The 20,742-nt window shown below is 45.3% G+C and overlaps 3 protein-coding genes across 6 annotated transcripts in view; 2 read left to right on the forward strand and 1 right to left on the reverse strand.

Annotated features, from left to right (window-relative positions):
- Positions 1-11,328, reverse strand: part of LOC310847375 (parathyroid hormone 4-like) — a 47,780-nt gene extending 36,452 nt beyond the window's left edge. Inside the window, exon 1 of the mRNA XM_083745123.1 lies at positions 11,319-11,328. The gene's annotated coding sequence lies outside the window, so the exon portion shown is untranslated. The remainder of the gene's footprint in view (positions 1-11,318) is intronic.
- CDKN1A (cyclin dependent kinase inhibitor 1A) lies at positions 7,063-18,106 on the forward strand. 4 transcript variants are annotated; one of them, XM_083745146.1, is made up of 3 exons: positions 7,063-7,194; positions 14,546-14,941; positions 15,938-18,106. In XM_083745146.1, exons 2-3 carry the CDS (start codon positions 14,554-14,556, stop codon positions 15,985-15,987), a joined length of 438 nt encoding a protein of 145 aa, XP_083601272.1. In that variant the 5' UTR covers positions 7,063-7,194; positions 14,546-14,553; the 3' UTR covers positions 15,988-18,106. The 4 variants fall into 4 exon arrangements, with proteins under 4 accessions (XP_083601272.1, XP_083601271.1, XP_083601273.1 ...); XM_083745145.1 differs by having other exon boundaries at positions 7,144-7,824; XM_083745147.1 differs by lacking the exon at positions 7,063-7,194 and adding an exon at positions 7,937-8,167.
- Positions 18,107-19,690: 1,584 nt separating this feature from the next.
- Positions 19,691-20,742, forward strand: part of RAB44 (RAB44, member RAS oncogene family) — a 29,369-nt gene continuing 28,317 nt past the window's right edge. The window contains exon 1 of the mRNA XM_083744948.1: positions 19,691-20,525. The gene's annotated coding sequence lies outside the window, so the exon portion shown is untranslated. The remainder of the gene's footprint in view (positions 20,526-20,742) is intronic.

A 20,742-nucleotide genomic window follows, 5' to 3' on the forward strand; every position in this document is an offset into this window, starting at 1 on the left:
CCAGCTGAGACATTTTACTGCCTATGGTAGAGTAGCAAATGTCCTCCCTTGCCAAATTAAGGGGTAAAGTCATAGTACTGTTAAACTTATTTTGGCACCTGCAAGGCATAATCCCACAACTACTTACCCCACCCTGCTCACAAACCCTCCAAGTGTCCCTATTTTCCAGGGATGTCCCCAACTTAGAGAAGCTGTGCCAGTTTCTGATTTGATACCGGAATGCCCCGCTTTTCCTTAGGATGTCCCTATTGGAGAAATGTTGGAGGGTATGGAGTTATCCAACCCCTGAGCCGTCTGAAGGCAGTCCTGTATAGGGAAGGTGTTTTTTTAATTAAAAAAAAAAGTTGAATGACCCCATGAAGGAAACCAGAGCGCAAGGAAACGCCGTTTACCTTTCTGCCGCAGCAGTACCGTAACTATTTATCTACTTGCATTGGCGTGCTTTCGAACTGCTATGTTGGCAGGAGCTGGGACAGAACAATGGGAGTTCACCCCATCCTGGGGATTTGAACCGCCAACCCAAGAGGCTCAGAGGTTTATGCAATGCTATCCTAGGACTTCCCCATCTTGGGGAAATGGATATAAACACACTCTTTTGCATTGTCATCACGGTAGATTATTTGTATGCCATTTTTCCAACATCTCTCAAAGCAGTTTAAAACTTCCAAAATTTCACTCTTATAATTCACCAATTATAACAGAGTTTAAATAGTCATAGAACAGCAGGCGAATGGAAACACTGCATATTAATAGCCAATAAAATTAACCAATCACCAGATAACTCATAACAGTGCAACAAGAAAAATACAAAAATGCTCACAGCGAGACCTTTATGACTGGGACATGGCAAACAGAGTCTAAAAACATGGAAGTGAACTGTTTGAATAGTATAAAAGGCTCCCAAACTACCAGACACTTAGTTATGCTGCTGCTTGTGACCTGGCAGAGCTACAAACAATCCATGCTGCCCACAACATGTGAAAGAGAAGACAAAAGAAGGCCTTGGTGCTGCCCTAAATAGGCAAAGAACTCCAGGATGAGGAAAGGATAACTTCTCAACACCTTATAACAATAAACCCATCCTGCAATTTGTAGTGACTTTTTTGCTGTCTAGTAGATAGGCTTAGCATGCCTCTTACATGTAACAATGCCTCTTTTGTATTCAGATTAAATTCTCAGCAGGGAGGAGAAAGTGACTAGGAATACACAAGTGTCTCTCGCCCCCCCCACAAACCCCAGCTCATTTATAGCCCAACAAGTAATTGACTAGGAAATGGCCCTGGGCTCTAAGCTAGAGGAAATATGCATTGATTCCTTATCTGTGAGCAACAGGCCTTTTCTACCTCTGAATGTACATTTTAAGATTGCTTTAACAGGGACAAGTAGACAATACACACAGCAGACAAGGGCTTCTTTTCACCACAGGGCGATATATCTGCTTTCAAACGCTGAACCTCCAGAGGTGTTTAAGATTGTTCAAGGTGTGGAGAAAATGGGTAGAGAGGAGTTTCCCTCCCTCTCCCATAACAAAAGAGCTTGCAGACATTCAAGGAAGCTGAATGCTGGAAGATTTCAGGACAGACAAAAGAAAGGACGTATTCACACAGCCCATAATTAAAGGATGGAATTTGCTCCCACAAGATGTAGTGAGGGCCACCAATCTGGACAGCATTAAAGAAGGATTAGACAAATTGATTGAAGATAATAAATCTATCCATGGCCCACAAGCCACTAATGCTACATTCTGCCTCCAGTGTTGGAGGCAATATGCCTCTAGACATTGGTTGCCTGGAATCACAAATGGGATGAATTGCTGTGCAGGGCCAGCCCTACCATCAGGTGGCACAAGGCAACTGCCTCAGGCAGCAGAAACTGGAGGGCAGTCATTCCTCTTGGTTGGAGATTCAATAGCTAGGCTAGTTGGCATCTATATGTGGAATGGGGGGGACGGACACACAACATCTTGTCCTTTGGCCGGCCTTATTTGAGTGACTGTCAGGCAAAACTCTGTTGCTGGACAGAAAGAGGCATCTGGCTGGTCCCACTGTGAGAGCTTCTCCTTTCTTGAATTGTTTGCCTGCCTTCAAATGCCTTGTGTTACCATACATGCACACATAATTTTATTTGTATGCTATGCCAAGGCAGATTACAACCTGAAAAACCAAGCATAACATAACAGCAACATAACAAAAGGAGTCACAAACAATAAATAAAACATTTAAAAGTACTGAACTATTTCCACAATATTTAATATATTTAAATATTTAAGATAAAGAAACAATATTTAAAATAATATTTAAAATAAAGAAACAAAGGGGAAGAAAAATTAAAAATAGCAACAACAAAAGACCCCAGCCAAAAAGTCTTCAGCAACCTCAGCTTCTGCAACTGGAGTCAATCAGGGTCCTGTCCTTCAAGGCAGGGTGGAAAAAGGCTTGCAGGGCAGGGAGCAGGTCTTCACAGACAAGAGGAGTGGGGGCCTGCCTCTCAGTTTAAGAACCACAGCTCTAGAGATAAAGTCACCATGGAGCAGCTGGGAGTAAGAGGATATGTGAGCAGTGGGTAGATCTGGCTCAGATGGCCTAGTTTTTCAAAGCAGCACATCTCCCACATTCTAGTACATAATGTGTCCTAGGCATGTGATAATATAATTTTCTTAAAAATAAAAACAGGACAGCACCTGCTATTGTTCTGCACGTAAGAGTTTTGACTTTGTTGGTAGCATTCAAATGGTGTGAAATAATAATAATAATACCAACAATATCCCTTGTTGCTAGCTTGTAGTAGCAAGAGTTTCTGGCATGAAATTAACACTTTCCCATGCCCTCTACTCTAATTTATTTTAAAGCGTAATTTCTCTGCTCTGTTTAGCAGAGTGAGAGGGCACTGACTGGGCACAATAAGGGAACTCTATTCCACAGGGCCCTGTGCCAAGGGGAGGTCCTACGGCAGCAGCACCAAAAAGGAGCCAGTCACGGAGTGGGGTTTGAGCAGTTATTAAATGCAAAGGATGCAGAGATTTAATTGGTCTTAAAGCCTCTTTCTTTGTACCCGTGCATTCTATGCATGTTACGATGCTGGGTTGGGAATTTTAACTTGCCCATTAAAAACTGACTGAGTCAAATCAAAAACTTAAATGCAAGGGAGAAATAATGGGGACACTTCACAGGCATGAAATGTTCTAAGGAGAATAGTTCCTGCTAGGTTTTTTTCCACAGCATATAGTATCTATAGGCGGGGTTCAATCTCGCACTATGACGAACGTTTTGTCTGCATGAGCATTTCAACTTGCCAGATGGAAAATCCCCCTCCCCTCCCCTCCACCCCCACATCCCACCCGCCACATCCTGTTCTCGGGATTCACCTAACACATCCATCCCCATTCGTGGGGAGGGGGGTTAGACATGAAGGGGGAAGAAAGGGGGGAAAGCATTGCTGTCCAAGTGGAAGTGCTTGCCCAGGACTTCCACTGATGGGTCTTGTTAGCTGCATCCTGCTGTAATTGTTATAAGATGGTAATAGCCAACTTCAATCTGACCACAAGTCTTTCTTCATCTACACAGCCTGGACGTTAACAGAATTAGCACCTGGCCAAACCCTTGTGCCTCAAGAAAAGCTGCACAGCAGGCAGAAATGCCACATCTTAATGGAATTGCAATGATAGAGGATACTGCATCTGTTGGATTTCTACCTGTCACCCAGCTGTTAAACACACTGGGGCTGTGCCGCCAACAAATATGAGAATGGCAGTAGCCGTCCCATCCACCCACAAATAAGCACACACAGGCTCAGGTATGGTAATCGAACCCTTAATGTGCAGCCCTAATTTCAGCTGATGAGCACAAAGGTGCCACAATCAGTGCAACTCCAGTCTAGCATCTTATCTGGATGCTGTGATCATAGCAGCATATTATACTTTTCAAACAAGGACTGTTACTAACTCAGAAGAAGGCCACTTCACCAGGATTCAGCCTCCTTAGTATAACATGCCCAAACATGTTCCTTGTTAGAGCACTTCGCTCTGAAAGCTGCTTATCCAGGCACTTTCACTATGAAGGCTCACTTTTTATCCCTGGAAGCCAATTTTCAAAATCTGGCTACCAGCTGATTTAATTGATTTTCCTTGTATTCTGAAATAGAAGATAATGGGGTTCTTTAGCGATGAACCAATGTTGCATTAGATGTGGAAAATGCAGTCTAGATAATAGTTCTGCTGCTTACCTCATCCCAATCCACAGTGGAGAATAGAGTCCTACGCAGTTAGAAATTCTGCCCCCACTCCAATGCTGCCTTTAAAAAAATAATAACGCAGAGGCTGCTAGACAAAAAGTATTTAGTGTGACCTTGTGCCATACTTTGCAGAAGGCTGTCTTCTGTTTGAAGGCATCCTCTGTTTGAAGGGCTGCCTGACCAAGTCTATTTTAAAGATAAAGAGCAGCTAATAAGGGTCAGCAGCAATGATGTTTGTTAGCAGCTGGACAGCAGACTGAGTAGTCACACAGGTCAACACTATGGTGAGATGTGTTTCTATTTAAATTACAGTAATTCTTTCTAAAATTGCATCTCTTCATAGAAATTAGCATATACACTTTATGCAAACCTCTGTCCCCCCAACCCGTTTTTTTCTTTTTTGGCCACTCTGGAAATGATACAATTAACCGTGACTGGTTTTTCTCAGTGAGGTGAGGGCCTAGCTGCACGGCATGCAGATTTTCAATAAGTGTCTTTTCTACCAGTGCATAGTAGCAGCGAGGAAAGCTCTGCCTGGTAGATTTCTGCCTGTTACACAGCTGATAAAGGTGCAGAAGCCCAGCTCCAAAAGGTGGCAACCTACTAAGTAGACAGCTAAGACTTTTGAAGCAGGTGGCTAACAATGTTGCCTAGCAATGCCCTGCCATGTTAAATATTGATATATGGAGGGGGGGCAGATGCATGGTTCCCTTTGTTAAAGGTCCTGATTTGGCTCCAGACAGGTTGGTAGCAACCTTAGAGTTGTAGCTCAACAGCCCTGAAGTGGAGCATCTTCACATGTCACTGAAAGTTCATAGGTGTAATTTGTGAATGGTTATCTCAATACTTTATTATGAAGTTAAAAGAACAGTCCAGTAAGAATAATGAAATAAAATGCCGTAAACAAAAAGAGAACAAAACAGTACCTTACAAAAAGAATAAAGGGTCACAGCCTTGTATCAAATACAGTGGTACCTCGGGTTAAGAACTTAATTTGTTCCGGAGGTCCATTCTTAACCTGAAACTGTTCTTAACCTGAAGCACCACTTTAGCTAATGGGGCTTCCTGCTGCTGCCGCACTGCCGGAGCACAATTTCTGTTCTCATCCTGAAGCAAAGTTCTTAACCTGAAGCACTATTTCTGGGTTAGCGGAGTCTGTAACCTGAAGCGTATGTAACCTGAAGCGTATGTAACCCGAGGTACCACTGTAAAGTACATTCTCCAGACAATTAGATGTTACAACAAAAATTGACCTGATACAGAAAAAAAATATAAAACAAATGCTACGAATACCAAATGATTGGGACTTTCCATCTTCATGATTGGCCTATCATGACAGGTGTGAATGACTTTCATGGATTTGAATTCAGGAAACTAGATTTTAACTTGGTTTGAGGGTATTGCCATATGTCCCCTTTTTCCAGGGCACGTCCTCTTTTTCATGGGTAGAGTCGTCATAGCGATCCATAGTTAAAAGTAGAAGTCGGCAAATGTGTCCTCTTTTTTGGGCTTCAAAATATGGCAACCCTTGGTAGGCCCAGTGTGACACCGGGTTCACATTCCAACTCAGTGAAGGTCACTGGGTGACCTTGGGCCTGTCATTCTCTTTCAGCTCAGCCTTCCTCGCATGGTTGTTGTGGGGGATAAAATGGAGGCAGCAGGGGGTGCGTTGATGTTGCCATGGTTTCCTTTGAGAAAAGGCAGGCTATAAACCTAATAAGCAACTAAGCTAAGCTCCTGCAACGATTTGGTGAGGCACAAAGAGAAAAGTGGGTGAATCTACAGTTGCCTTTTAGCCTTCATGCAACTTTGGGGACACCTAGGAATAGAGCTGTTCCACTTCCAGCTGAAGCTAATCTCAAGGCCTCTACCCAACATGAGTAGCTTGTGTGCATGACAGAAAGAGGGAACTCTGAAGCAACAGCGAATTATTTTATTTTTTACTTTATTTTTTATTTAACGACAGGAAATTATAAAAGAACACCAAACTGCGGAGAATCCATCCCCCCCAGGAGAAATCTGGAATAAAGTGGGAAGGGGGCTACAGCTGGACTTGGGTGCGGATGATGCCATGCAGGGGAGAACCTGGAGATAGAATGAGGTGAACAGTGCCAGCTGCATTGCTTCAGATTAAACAGTTTTTAATTCGCTAGGAGGAAGGAGGGAGGACAGGTGTGTAAGTTAGTTGGTTGGTTGGTGAGTTAGTTGGTTGGTTGGTTAGTTGGTTGGTTGGCTGATTAGTTGGTTGGCTGGTTGGTTGGCTGATTAGTTGGTTGGTTGGCTGGTTGGTTGGCTGATTAGTTGGTTGGTTGGCTGATTAGTTGGTTGGTTGGCTGGTTGGTTGGCTGGCTGGTTAGTTGGTTGGTTGGTTGGTTGGCTAGTTAGTTGGTTGGCTGCCAGCTGGAGCCTAAGGAGTGCGGATGTTCTAAGTGCTCATATTTGCAGAAATTTTCAAGGCATGTCTAAAAATACTTTTGAGTGCTTTTCCACACAGGACACGGCAGTCTGTGTTAATACTGGGCAGGGAAAACGTACAAAGAGTCGCTTAAGAAACAAAGCGCAACCGAGCCGACACTCTTCCCGGTGTTTTGCATCAGCGTCAGAGGAGACACGGTCCGTTTACATCTTGCAGCATATCCCCCTGCGCTCCTCGAGTCGGGGCCGCGGCTCTTTGTGCTCGTAGACGTGGATGCCGGCGTACCTTTGCGGAAGAATTTGTCGGCGGCGCGATTCCTTTTCGGGCGTGTGTGCAAGCGAGGATCCAGGCAGTCAACAACGGAGACCAGGAAGGAGGCGCTCTGGAAATTCCTCGGAGGCGGGGAGGAGAGGCGCGAGGCCCCGCCCCTTCACGAGAGGGGGCGGAGTCTTGGAAAGGCTTTATGTAGTCCTGCCGGGAGCTGCTACGCTCAGAGCTACCGAGAGCAGAGGGCGCCTCTGAGCGAAGGACGGCAGCGAGAGAGAGAGGTGAGCGCTGCTTTCTCCCGTCTGGGAGCCGGAGGGTCTTGGGCAGTTCTCAATGCTGAGTAGGGGGAGGGCGGCATTGTAACGTGCATGGGAAATATTTAAGGTATCGGAAACAGGAACATTTATCCGTGATTGTGATGGAGAAACTGCGTCGTTGTCTCCCACCCTAGCCCCATTTCGGAGGTGGCAGCCCCCTGGCTTCCTCCCTTGATGTCCTTCGATCTCCGCTCCGCCTGGGATTTTTTCCTCTCATCCTTATTTGCGGAGGTCAGCTATGCTGCGGAGGGAGAGAGCGCATCCTGGTTTCTTACTCCCATCCACCTTGTGTAACGTCGAAGATCTCGTATTTTGTCTCCGGGTGGGGAAATATGAGTGGACCAGCCCTGACCCCGTCGGTGGGGGGGGGGGATTCTCTTTCGCTCCCCACCCTGCTCTCGTTTCCCAGCGTCCAGGAGACGTCGCCTTCCCTCTTCATCCCTTGAGCCACCTGTTCTTTCCATCTCTAGCCACTCCCTTAGACAGCCTGGAGAGCTTCGGCGTGGCTTTTCGACTTCACCCCGGAATTCTCCCACCTGCTGACGAGAGGAGATGGCAAGGGGACCCTTAAAATGGGTTCGGTCGGTTTTGCGGGTACGTGCACCTCCCCGAAGTGCGCGATGGCGGTGCCGTCCATCGCAATCGGAGGAGCCTGGCGACTCCTCCGCTCGCTGTCCAAACCCGACGGCATTGTTTGTTCGGATTTGCGTGTTGCTTATGTATGTCACCCTGTTCCTGAAGACTCGGGGGCTACAACCTGAGCGCTTAACGGGAGGGGAGAGGGGCAGTGATGCGCGCTCACTTGCGCGTAACCAGCACTGATCATGCACACCGAAACCAAAAACGTCTCGGGTAGGTGCTACGCCTACTACTAATCAGTTGTTGACAGATGAGCAGACTGACGCTCCCCAAAAGAAGCGCGGAGCGGCCAGTGCGGGTGAGGAAGCGGTACATTGTTTTGCTGGATGACGAGTTACTTTATCTGTGCGCCTTTGCAGGGAGGTGCCTGTGTTTGTCTGTCTGAGTCAGGTAGCGGCTGGAGAGCTGTCGGGGCAGAAGTCTCGGGCCCCGCTCGGCGCAAGGAGCAGGAGGGCCTTGCAAAGCAACCTTTGGAAGCGAGGGTGAACATTTGGAGAGGGCGCGGGGTGGGGCAGAGAGAAGGGAGAGCACCTTAGGACCATGAAAGGATCTGGGCTTCATCGCACCGCTTGGATAATGGCGATGCCCCACGCAGCCCTTGGCGGAGGGTTGCGGGCCCTTCCTGCGCCTTGCGAGAGGGGGCGCTGTCGAGTCGGCAGCCGGACGGTGACTTTGCACGGCCAGGAGAGCCTGCCGGGGCATGTCCCGGCTTGCAGGAGGCGGCGACTACCGCTCGGCTTTGCGGGGGGGGGGGGAGGAGAGGTAGTCAGGCGGCGGCTGTGACTCAGTGGCAGTCACTCGCTCGCTCCCCGCCGGGGCTGATGTAAGAGGGCCAGGCCAAGCCCTGGAGTGTTCCTGGGGCAGCCGCCCGGCGGGGCTGCCTTTCCTATAGTAGGGGGTAAAAAAAGAGAGGAGGCTGCGGGTTTTCGCTTCGCTCGCCGAGCTTGAAGACAGGAAGAGGCGAGGGGGGGGGGGGGAGGAGAAGCCCCGCCTGGGTGGAACTTGCAAGACGCGCACGAGCTGATTTTTGACTCTCCGCCCAGCCCGCCGCGATGTTCTGTTCTCTCGGGCCGGGAACTCCTTGTTCCCAAGCCGAGTTTTATTTTTGTGCTTGTTGTGCTCACAGGAGCGTCACTCAGCCCCATTACGCCGCTTTGAAAGAGGCGCGCGCAAACCAGACGCTGCGCTGCAGGAGGAGGAGGAAGCAGCTGGAAAGAGACCTTGGTGGGGAGGAGGAGAAAAAGAACAAAAAAACCCCCACATCTTTCTCCACCCCCCCCCCAAAAAAAACCACGCTTGGGGAGTTCTTTCGTTTATGCGGCTTGAGCAGCCGAAGCCCGCTTTTGCGAACTGCTGTGTGTTCCCAGTCACTTTTCTCCTCCTAAAAAGGCGCTGGGGGGGACCCCCGAAACAGCTTATTGGGGTGGGATTTCCGCCCCCCCTCGCCTTTTTGAGCCGAAATCTCCAGTTATGAGCTTTTGCCAACTGCTTGTGGTTCTCACCCCCACTCTTTTTTTGGGGGGGGGGGTAGGTGGAAGGAAGCGCCTTGAAACCGGCCCCCAATCCGCCGGATGCTCGTTGGAGGGGGCGGCGAGGCGGGGCCGTAGTAAGTTGTCTGGGGGCCGTGTTTGTTTCCCTGCCTGTGGCAGAACTAGGTCTGTGTGGCAAGCGCGATTTCGCAACTTCCCTCCCCCTCCCTCCCTCCCCCACAGCGCGGCACGTGACGCAGCTGCTGTGGTGCCAGATGACGTAATCCCGGGGCGAGCGCCGCGAGCGTCTCGCACACCTCCTGGGCTCCTCCTATTACGATAAGCAAGTCCTGTTTGCTTTGCTCCAGCCTTGGGGGCCGAAGGAGCCCGAGCTCCCTGAGCTCACCCTGTGCCCGGCAGGCGGAGCAGCTGATCGCCAGCGAGACAGGCCACCAAGCGGTCGGGATTGCTTTGCAACTGCGAGAGACGCTCCTCTGAACTACGCGCAGGGTTTTTAAGCTACTGTTTCAACAACAGTGGTGACCTACATTGTGATTGGCTGGCTCTTAACCGGCAACCACCAAAGCATGTTTGCAGGATAAATAGGAAATACTAGAATGCGGCGCTGTGTTTAGTAAGGTGGCCGACTTATGCGCAAGCCCCTCTGAAAGAGAGTGTGTATTGTCTGAGAAGGTCCCTGGTTCCCTTCCTGGCACCTCCACCTAAGGCTGGGAAGGCCTGCTGTCTGAAAAGTTGCTGTCAGAAAGTGGAGACACTGCTGATTTGGGTGGGCTAAATATGGGCCTTCAGCAGCTGTTAGTGATTTTGTAGCTGCAGCCTCTATCCCAAATGCAGAATTGAGCAAACTGCCTAGTCCTTTCCAGCAGCTGTCTAAGGTAGCCCCTGTGCAATGGCAACAGAGCAACTCTAGCTGTGATCTCAAGTAAGAAGTGAATAAGAAAGATCTTTGAAAATTAACACCCAGGGTTGACTTTCAGGACCTTGGGGGTGCAGTTGCTGCAAGAAAAGCATTTTAAAATGTTGGATTGTATGAGTTGATTTCTAGCCTCTAGCTGACACTGTATGTGTGTCATAGCTGTCAACTTTCAGATTTGAAAATAAGGGGTCAGCAGCCTTGAAAATAAGGGATCAGCAGCCACACCTGTCCCGGGGACAGTCTACGGGATATCTAACAATCCGAGATAGCAGCGTGAAGCAGTGGGAAACGGCACTAGAATAAGGGAATTTCCCGCAAAAAAAGGGAAGGTTGACAGCTATGGGGTGTATGAGTGTGTATGCATGAACCAATGTGCATGGCATTCAATTTGACAACCCACTGCAAAAGTTGCTCTTTGAACCTTTTGTGGAGGTTTTATTAGAGACATGGTGGCACTTTTCAATGATGCGAGTGAATTGTTTGCCTGCATGCAATCCAATGTGTTTAAGACTGGAAAGGGGTCTCCTCATAGAGGGTTAGTTAACAAACTATGTGAATTCATAGAATTGGCTAAAATGACAGCAGCCATTAGACTTCACTCGAATCAAAAACTTAAGAAGGAATGGAATTGCTTAGAAGAATATATGACTAAACATCGTTCCAAAATGAATTTATTGATATGCATGGACTAACTTTGGAAAGGTGTGAAAAAAATATTGCAAGAGGGTTTTGAGAGCCAAAGTAACCAATATATATAACACAATGACTAGTTCAATATATATCAAAGGATGTCGAGCTGTGGTGGAGGGAAGTCACAATAGAATGAGATAGACACAGAATGGAAAACGGGAATTTTATCAATGTAGTATCTTATACTGTATATTCTGTATACTTTAGAGCATATATTCCATGTTATAATAATTAAATGAAATAGATTTTAAACTCAATGTGTTTAAGGCTGCTGCAGTTATTGTGGTCACAGAAATAGCCTTGACTCTTCTCTCTCAGCAAGAGGAAGAAGCAGTTCAAAACTTGCATGGCACCATCTTTTGCAGGGTGAGCAGCCGAGGGAACTAAAAGTGCCTTGTGGGCACTCTGCTCCAGTGGCCTGAAGTGGCAACTTAACAAGATATCAAGTTGAGGCCTGCCCTCGGCAGCCACGCTACCTGCCAGGACTTGTTCTGGTATGCCTAAACCTCTCAATGATGTCATTCAGCATAGCTGTTTATAAAGAGAGCATGAAGGCTGCTGCTATTTTTAACCTCTTTGCCTCTTCCCAAGCCTGAACACTGGAGGAAAGGCAGCCTTGCAAACACATTGGCCAGTGTAGGTGGTGGTGGTGGTCTGGAAATATACTCTCTACACAAAACACAGTCCACGTAAGCATCCTGGTAACCCAAACCTTATAAACCCAAATGTGTGTGTGCGCAGTAAACCTTAGAGGTGACTTCACGCAAGACACTTAAATTGATCTACAGTGTGATGTCAAGATGGGTCATTATTTGGCTGCATTCTGTCTCACTAATGCCATTCAGCACTAGAGAAAATGTGTAATGATGGCGTGGGAGGGCCTTGTATTGATGGAAACTCTGTCTCCCTTGATGGCCTTGAGATCAGCTTTGTCTGCAATATGGATGGATGAAAGGGGGGCAGGGCAAAGGTCAAAATGCTAAGATTATGTGGGCCAAAGGCATCAGATTTGATGAAGCCAGGAACCCCAACTCAACTTTACAGATCTGTGTGTATGTGTGTGTGTGTGTTGAATCCTGAACAGTCCGTGATGCCCAAGTCCATTAACAGCTGGTGACTTAACATTTTATTGTAAATTGTAGCTAGTTCTACACTGCATATGCACAGCAGGTGGTGTTTGGCCACATTCAGTGCTAAAAGTACATGAACAGTGCAATCTTTCATGCACGTTAACATGAGAGAAAGTCACACTGCATTCAATGCAGCTTGCTCCCCAGCTTTTCAAGGCTGGAGATCTAAAACAATTCTTGGCAACAAAAAACACCCATTTCATAGAAGAACTGGTAATGCTCAGAAGTCTCTCCCAAACAGGCAAAACATCTACACCCTCCCTCCCAAAATAAAGCACAGAAAAAAGGAGGCAACTTTCCTAACCCCACTCAATTAAAAAGACCCCAACACATTTTAGAGTGGGGGTGAGGGCTTGGGTCTGAAGGTGCTGTAGTGCCCAGTGCCATGTTGAGGACCGTAGCCCTAGGAAGTGTGTTTAGGATTGCAGCTTTTGCAATACAGTATACTGTACTGAACTCAAGGTCTTCCGGTGCAGCCACATGCTTTTTAAAAGAGGTACTTGGACATCCTAGGACTGTACCAAGACAACTGAGGGTGTATTTTCTATATAAAGATTGGGTTCTGACTCTGTCCTTCTGAATCGTCCAGATTTGGGCAAATGTGGACTATTCCTTCAGGGTGCTCCTATGCTCCTTTATTAGGTCTCATATCAGTATAGCCGTACCTTGGTTTACGAACTTGATCCATTCCGGAAATCTGTTCTTAAACCAAGGTGTGCTTTCCCGTAGCAGCGGGGGACTCAATTTACAAAGGGGACACATTCAACATGTTCTGATTGCAAGGCAAAGTTCACAAACCAAAACACCTACTTCTGGGTTTGCAGCGTTCTTTTATCCAAGTTGTTCATAAACTAAGCTGTTCTTAAACCAAGGTACCACTGTATTTAAAAGCATAACTAACAACCAACACAATCAAGATTCTGTACAGAAACTATCATTTGGAATGAGTGCATACAAACTGACAAAACAGACACTTTTATGCAACGCAGTTCACCTGCATCCAATTGTCTGGAGGGGATCAATAAATAGTGCAAAGATCTGATGTGGAAGATTCTGCTTCACGTTAGGCCAACCATAAAACTGCAAGTGCTGTTCATGGAAAACATGGGACTGCCTCCTTGAGTGTGTTCAATGTGCCCTATGATAACTGCTGTGGCAATGCTTTCCTAATTTAACAAGAGTTGTCTGATGGATGACTGCATGGAAATAATTATGTGGGAGAAAGGGAGTACTAAAAATGGAACACCGCCAACTAGATCTTGGCTTGCAACCCCTTTTTAATCTCCAAGGAGCTCTACTACATGTAGCTATTGGGTAGCTTTCTTCTTGGTTGAAGGCTGTGGTTCAAAGGGTAGGGATGATGAGGCTTGTGTGTACAGTGCAAAGAGCAGCTTTCTTGGTGACGTTGACAGTTACTCAGAGGAATCCTTAGCAGTTTCAAACGTCATCTGAATGATGTTCTCCTGGTTGAGAATTTCCCTACAGATTCCATCCCTAGTTTTATGTTGCTCAGTTCTTTCAAAGGTAAGGACTGTTAAAACCGTTGGGCCCAACCTGTTGGTTTATATATTCAATTGTTGGTTTATATATTCAATTTATTTGCTACTTCTTAATGTCAACTGAAATCTCCCAACAAAAAGGAATCGAATACAATACAAATTCCTTATTCAAAAGTAAACAATATTCCTAATCACACCACTATCATAATTCTTCATTTGGAGTTTTGAAACCAAATATATATCTAAACAATGTACATAAGTAAAGTGACTAAGAATGCCTAATTAACAGTTAAAAATTCATAACTGTTAACCAAAAAAGCTTGATACAGTCATGGCTTCAGCCCTGGAGGTGTACTTTATTGTCTCTCAAGACACCTCTGATGCCAGCAATAACAGTCACCTATACATTCACTCTACACAGGAACTATTCTAAGCACTCAACCACCACATACACAATCGCACATGCACCACTTCACTCAGTCCGCTCGATTCTCACTTCATTGAAAATTGCTGTGGTCCTTTTATATATGTACTGCATTTTTCACAAGTAAATTTGTGCTCAAAGAAGTTTATGGAAAATATAGTAACACAGTAACAGTACATAATAAGACACATACTTGATTAGGCCTTGCTGCTGGTCTTGCCGCCATTAGGAGGTGTGGTTGGTCAGTGTCTTGGGACAGGGTCTCTTCTGTATTGGAACCAAGCTACAACATTTCCTCCCCTGAAGGCTCGTCTTGCTTCCACCTTGAAGGCCTTTCATTGTGATGTCAATGCTGATATTTTTGCCAAGCTTTTGACCTAGTAAAATTAGCTTTGCCATGGCACTTAATTTTTTTTATCAATTTATTTTACTTGCTGAATTGATTTATAAGTTTTATTGTTAATTTATAGCAGTTATAAGTTGCCTGTTGTAACTTTCCTTAAAACTTTCGCTTGTATTTCTCCTAGCTGGAAACATGCCTCTGTCTAAGGGCAACCTCCTTCGGTCTCCCTGCAGCAGGAAGCTTTGCAGAAACCTCTTTGGACCAGTTGATCATGACCAGCTTCAAAAGGACTTCCAGTCCTTGATGAAGGCCCAGCTGGAGGAGGCTCAGCAGAAGTGGAACTTTGACTTTGAATCGGAAACTCCACTTGAAGGGGACTATAAATGGGAAAAGGTCTCGCATCTAAACAGGTTGCCTTCTCAAGATCTGCTGAGCCCCACAAAGGAGAACAGTTGTGCCGGTGAAAAGAGCTTGAGCTCCTCTCCAGTGCTTCTCAAGATGCACACAAAGACAGACAGGCCAACGCAAGTGGGCTTTGAGGCTCGCAAGTCTTCCAAGCGAAAGCAGACAACTATCAAAGGTAAGGAGCTACCAGCTTTGTTTGTCTTCCGTGTTTACATTTGCAGAGAGGAGGGTAGAATTACCGGTAATGGCCAAAGCTGCCCTGGACGTGGATTTCACTTTTGTGAAATTGCATTTGTTTCAAATTCACCAGTTGAATTCTGAACCTGAGCTCAAAACTGGAATTTGATTTTGGGAATTTTGATTGTCTTGTCATCGGTTTAAGAGGAAGTTTTCTTATACGCCCCCCCTAAAAAAATAACATTATATTTTAAACCAAACCTTCATCCTGAAGGTTCCCAGGATGCAGTCAAACATTTAAAATAAAATTGAACACATAGCTATAGAAGTTTAAACCGAACAGTCACATTTAGTAACTATCTCTTAAAACTTCAGTAGCAAAGAATCCAGCAGAATGCAACCAGTAGTCATATTGGTGGTCTTCAGCTGACAAGTGAAAAACCAATAACAGGACATGGAAATATCTGCTAGGAGGGAATTCCACAGCTAAGCTGCCATGATTGAGAGCGTTGCACCAACCAAACAAAGCACCGTTGTTGACAAGATCACCAGCACAGTCTGTCCTGCAAATCTTAAACCAGGCTTCCTCAACCTCGGCCCTCCAGATGTTTTGAGACTACAATTCCCACCATCCCTGACCACTGGTCCTGCTAGCTAGGGATCATGGGAGTTGTAGGCCAAAAACATCTGGAGGGCTGAGCTTGAGGAAGCCTGTCTTAAACCATGGGCTGGCAAGGCCACTCCTTCATGTAGATGACTCTCAAGTTGTAAAGTGCGACCTTGAAGTAAGCTCACTTGAATACCATGGAACTTCTGCGTAAACATTCATAGAATTGCGCAGTTACGGTTGTGTTGGGAACTCCAGGATCTTGGCTGGTGATTGCCTTGCAGTCTCTGAGCAGACTGCTCTTGGGCATGAATGAATATCTCCCAGGCACTCACACGGACACTCACTTGGCTGGCATGTTCAATTTGTCCTTCTGCTCTTTTCCAGACTTCTACAGCTCCAAGCGGAGAACTGTCCCCTGCAAGTCAGACCCATGATAACTACACTGCAAGCAAAATGCATCCACGCAGTCTCTGGGCTAAAGGAGCTGACCTGCCTTCACCGCTATTAGCTGGAATGGCCGACTTGGACACGACACTCAGTGCAGGCAGCAGACTTGACTGTTTGAAGGAGCAGCTAGTTAGAGTAATGACTTCTGCTCTGAGGCTCTTACTTTACATAAAAACTATGTAGCGGACTAGTGTAACACTTCAGAAGGATGTAGAGTTATTTTCCTTATTTATGATGGCACTGGAGCTTTATGTGCAATGGAATATATTGTAAAGCCTTATCCTAAAATAGACTTAAGTTGCTGGGGGAGATGCTTAAGCATGATGGCAAGAGGGAAGGATCAGTGCAAGTACTGCTTGTGGCTGAGACCTTTCACACACCTGTCTCAGGTATGAGTCACTTTGCAGGTGCAAGGTCTGAAGGATTGTATTTTCCTAGGTCTGTGATCTTGCTCTCTCTGTGTGTTGTTTTTTGTCCTGCTAGGTTTAAAGGAATATGGTGAGGGGGGGAAGAAAAAAGACTTCCAAACCAGAAAGCTAATCCATTCATTTTACAAAGATGAAGATCTTCCTACAGTGGGCAGTAGTATCACAAATCAGTACCATTACGGTTGCAGGAAGGATTCCATTATCAGACAATACTGGATAGTGTGTGAGCACTGTAACTTCCTTCCCCTTCCTAAAACTATCGAATAATACTGTTGACTCAAGTCATGCAAATAACACTAGCCTTAGGGGGGAAATGTAGCCAGTGGGAACCAGAAGTTTGAGCTCAGAAATATTACTCTACTTCTGCCATGCAGCCTGTAGGCACATATTGCCAGCATAGCGACTCATCCATCCTTCGACAGCATACAGCCTTTGGTATGGTACTAATTGGTGAGAATATTGTGGGATTTGGGTTCCCAGTGAGTGCTAGCGAGGCTTGATAAGACATGCCCATGGAGTTTCCATTGCCTCTGGAAACATGGTTCACTTGTGACATCTCTCTCTAGCATGAAATAATGATAAAGGATTTACCTTGTGTTTGCTTTCCATGCTTTCTGCAGCTACCTGTGATCTTGCCAGCTTTCCTTTACCCTTTTAAAATTGGAAAGTAAATTGCTTAAAGCTTAAGCACATCTACTTGTTGCAAGAAAATTAAACTCACAGCTGTTCCTGTCTGAATTTGGGACTGATATTTCGGTCTTATTGGCATCTTATTGTCAAAAGCACCACCTGTTAATATTGGGTGCAGTGTTTAACACTGGAATCTGAAATGTAGCCTTTTGCCATGTGCAAGTCAAATCAGACTTTCATGTGAATCATCACTATGTTCCAAGTCAAATCTAACTTTGCCTTTATTGTTCTGCCCCTTTGCCAACGGGTTCTTTACTGCTGTGCTGCTGGAATAGCACCCGCTGCTGAAATCTTGAATCTTTCATCGCGGTGTGCTTTTTGGGAGCTATTGCTTTATTCCAGAGGCTGGAGCTGGGTTGGAACACTTGGACCTCCTGAGGATCTCATTTTAGTTAAACGAAGGGTGTGTCCCATTTAACTGCATCTGCTTTGCAAGAGCGGTGGGGAAATCCCTACATCCGTGGGAAAGGATTAATGCTAGCACATTACTGACGGGCACAATTTTGCCTTTGACAGACAACGCAGGAGCATATTCGTGCTTTGTTCGGCACCTTCATCTTTTTTCCTCCAAGAAAAAGTTGGGTGGGGGGAGATGTCAAGCACTTGGCCTAGTGGGTTGTTTGTTGTTATAGGCCTGGGGTGGAGGGGGGGCGGGAATGTAGCAGCTGAAATTGGGAGTACTATCAGCCATACTGTATTAGACTAGTTACAAACAACAACTGTGGCTTGTGAGCAAGATGTTGGAAGAAGACCTATCTTACCCAGAAGCACAGCTTCAGGCACTTCCTTAAGATAGTATGTTTGCCTGTGGATTTCTGACCTTTCTAGAGTTGCATGGACAGGCCTGGCCACTTCGGACCACTGCACTTCTACATTCAGGGTAATGCATAATGCTAGGACTCTCAGCACTAATCCATTTGTTTGTGAATATAATGCTGCTGAACTGACTTAAGTATAGACCTTAAAATAAAAGCTGTTTCATAATGGAGCAACACTTTTGTCTGATTTAATTGCACGTGGGATTGATCAAGCTTGAATTTTCTGGGTGGTGAGGGCTCTTTCCTTGGGGGTTGGTTAGTTTTTTTAATGGAGATAATAGACAAATGGAAAGACACTATTCCTCCTACTAGTTGTGTAAGGCAAAGTGGGACAAAACCATGGCAAAGGGCTGCCATACCACCATCAGGAAACACTGCAGAGGATGCCATAGGTGGCAGAGGTCAAATTTGATTGCCGAATGCATGCCGTGACTGTTAATCCATGCATCGTCTATCAAATATGAGCTGGAGAACTTAGTGGTATTACTATGCCAGCTGTCAGTCAGTTTCTTCTTTCCATCCTTAGATTACTAATCTCTTGCATGCTGAAGCATCATGGTAATAGTATTTGCTCTCTAATGGTTGGATTGTTGCAGTGCCTTATAGAATATCAACAGGCATTCTAATTTCAAAGACCGAAAACCATGTTTACAAAAATATTTTAAGTTCATGAAAGTGAAAGTTTTGGTGGTGAATGCCACAATAGGCCTAAGAACTTAATGTAAGGGCAAAAAGATAAGGAAGTTAAAACAGATCCTAGAGCTTACAGGAAACTAAAAGACCAAGAGTCAGATACAATGGTAAAAGTGTTTGATGGGTAGGCTCTGAATAGGCAGCAGGCTGAAAAATGGGAGCCTTAAGGAAACCCAGAACAGAAGGTGGAGAGTAAAGAAAGGAGTGAGTTTAGAGAAAAGCCCATACAATTTTATAGATGCAGAAATTATTTCCAATACTACACATCTGAAATCACCTGCCTGGCTGGATGTGGGAAATAAGAGTGCTACGAGGTACAGTGGCTCTCCCCTACCAATCTCTCTGAAATTTGGCAGAATGTATCCTCTTAGGAAGGGTCACCATGGCTGCTATTTGCATCCCATTCTGGGCAGTCTTAATTTACTCTGGAAGGCCTCTTTTGCCTGAAAATTTCATTCACTTAGGTGAAAAGGGGAAAAGGTTATACAGTGGTACCTTGGGTTAAGTACTTAATTCGTTCCGGAGGTCCGTTCTTAACCTGAAACTGTTCTTAACTTGAAGCACCACTTTAGCTAATGGGGCCTCTCTGTTCTCATCCTGAAGCAAAGTTCTTAACCCAAGGTACTATTTCTGGGTTAGCGGAGTCTGTAACCTGAAGCATATGTAACCTGAGGTACCACTGTAGTTGTTTTTATATTCAAAAAGAGTGAAACAGCTTTGGATTTAACAGTTTAGAATTGGACCTGAATTACAAATTGGAATGATACAGTACAGATCCAAAAGAGACTGGGTTGCTTCCGAACACTACAAATAAAAGACCAAATTTTGCAGTGGCGGCACACCACTGTTACCGGTAATTGGTTTTTATTAATATGTCCTTCAAGTGATTAAAAAGCAGCTGTGAGTTGATATTTCCAAATATTCAAAGACATATCTAAGAAGCACTTTGCACACACAAAAGAGCAATTGTATTGGATAAACAAAACAATGTGTTTTTGGCAGTACACTGGCAGTACACTTACACAGGATGAAATATAAACTACTATAATCTTGTGGGGGTTGGGTTCAGAAAAGAGGCAACTGTTCTTAGAAATGTGATCCTGAAAATACATAGCAGATCCTCTTCCTTTGTAGGATGTTACTTGGAATACAGACAACTATTTGGTTTTTTTAAAAAAAGCCAGTTAACAGTGGCTAATCAATATACAGATAATCTCAGCAGAATTTGGCAGAAAAGAAAGTCGGTAATTAACTAGCTAGATATATTTACATACTTGCTTAATGGAATGGCAGTGGCTTTTTATAGTCGCCTCTGACTAACCTAGACTGAAGACCAAAAAACCCTTTGCTGCCGGTTTGTATTCTAGGTAGCCACAATAATCTTGCTAACACAATCACATTTCTATTTGCAAACCGTTCCATAAACAATTTTTACTGCAGGCTGACCTTTGAGCTTGTTCCACATTTGTGAAATGGCTCAATGTAGGCCGTACTATTGGTCTCCCAGCAAAACATTTGCTCATGCTTTATATTCCCGGAAATATGGCTTCTCCCAAGTAAAAGTGAAAACCAACTGTGTTTTGTGCAGCCAATTTTAATCTTGCATTAAATGTCCCAAGGCAACCAATGCCTTTCCCAGAGATCTGTAGGACAAACAGTTAAAATAACGTGAGTGGCTGTAGCATGCTGTTCTGGCTGAGCCCACAACAGAAAGATGGGTTGAGCAAGAAGGAAAGTGACAACACAAATGTCTCAGTTATGCTGGTGAAATCGGCCACCTTCTCCCTCCTCTGTGGTTGTGCCAACTTCCGCCTGCAAAATAAAGGAACTGTCTCATTTAAGAGGAGGTGTCCTGCTCTTTGCAGCGAGTGAGAACCCTATAGATGCTGGCGAATGGTAAGTGCTTTTTATGGTCTGGCTCATGTTTTAGGGAGTGACATTGTGAGTCGACGTATTAGTTAAAGAACAAACACATGGAGGCTTTTCTTTATTTTGGAGTTAGATTTTATTTTAACGGTGGAAATACTGAGTGCTAGGAGCTTCTACAAAGAAGCCTCTAAAGGTAAAGGTAAAGGGACCTCTGACCATTAGGTCCAGTTGTGACAAACTCTGG

This window comes from Podarcis gaigeae (genome assembly GCF_964106915.1).
Source record: "Podarcis gaigeae genome assembly, chromosome: 6".
NCBI classification, from domain to species: domain Eukaryota; kingdom Metazoa; phylum Chordata; class Lepidosauria; order Squamata; family Lacertidae; genus Podarcis; species Podarcis gaigeae.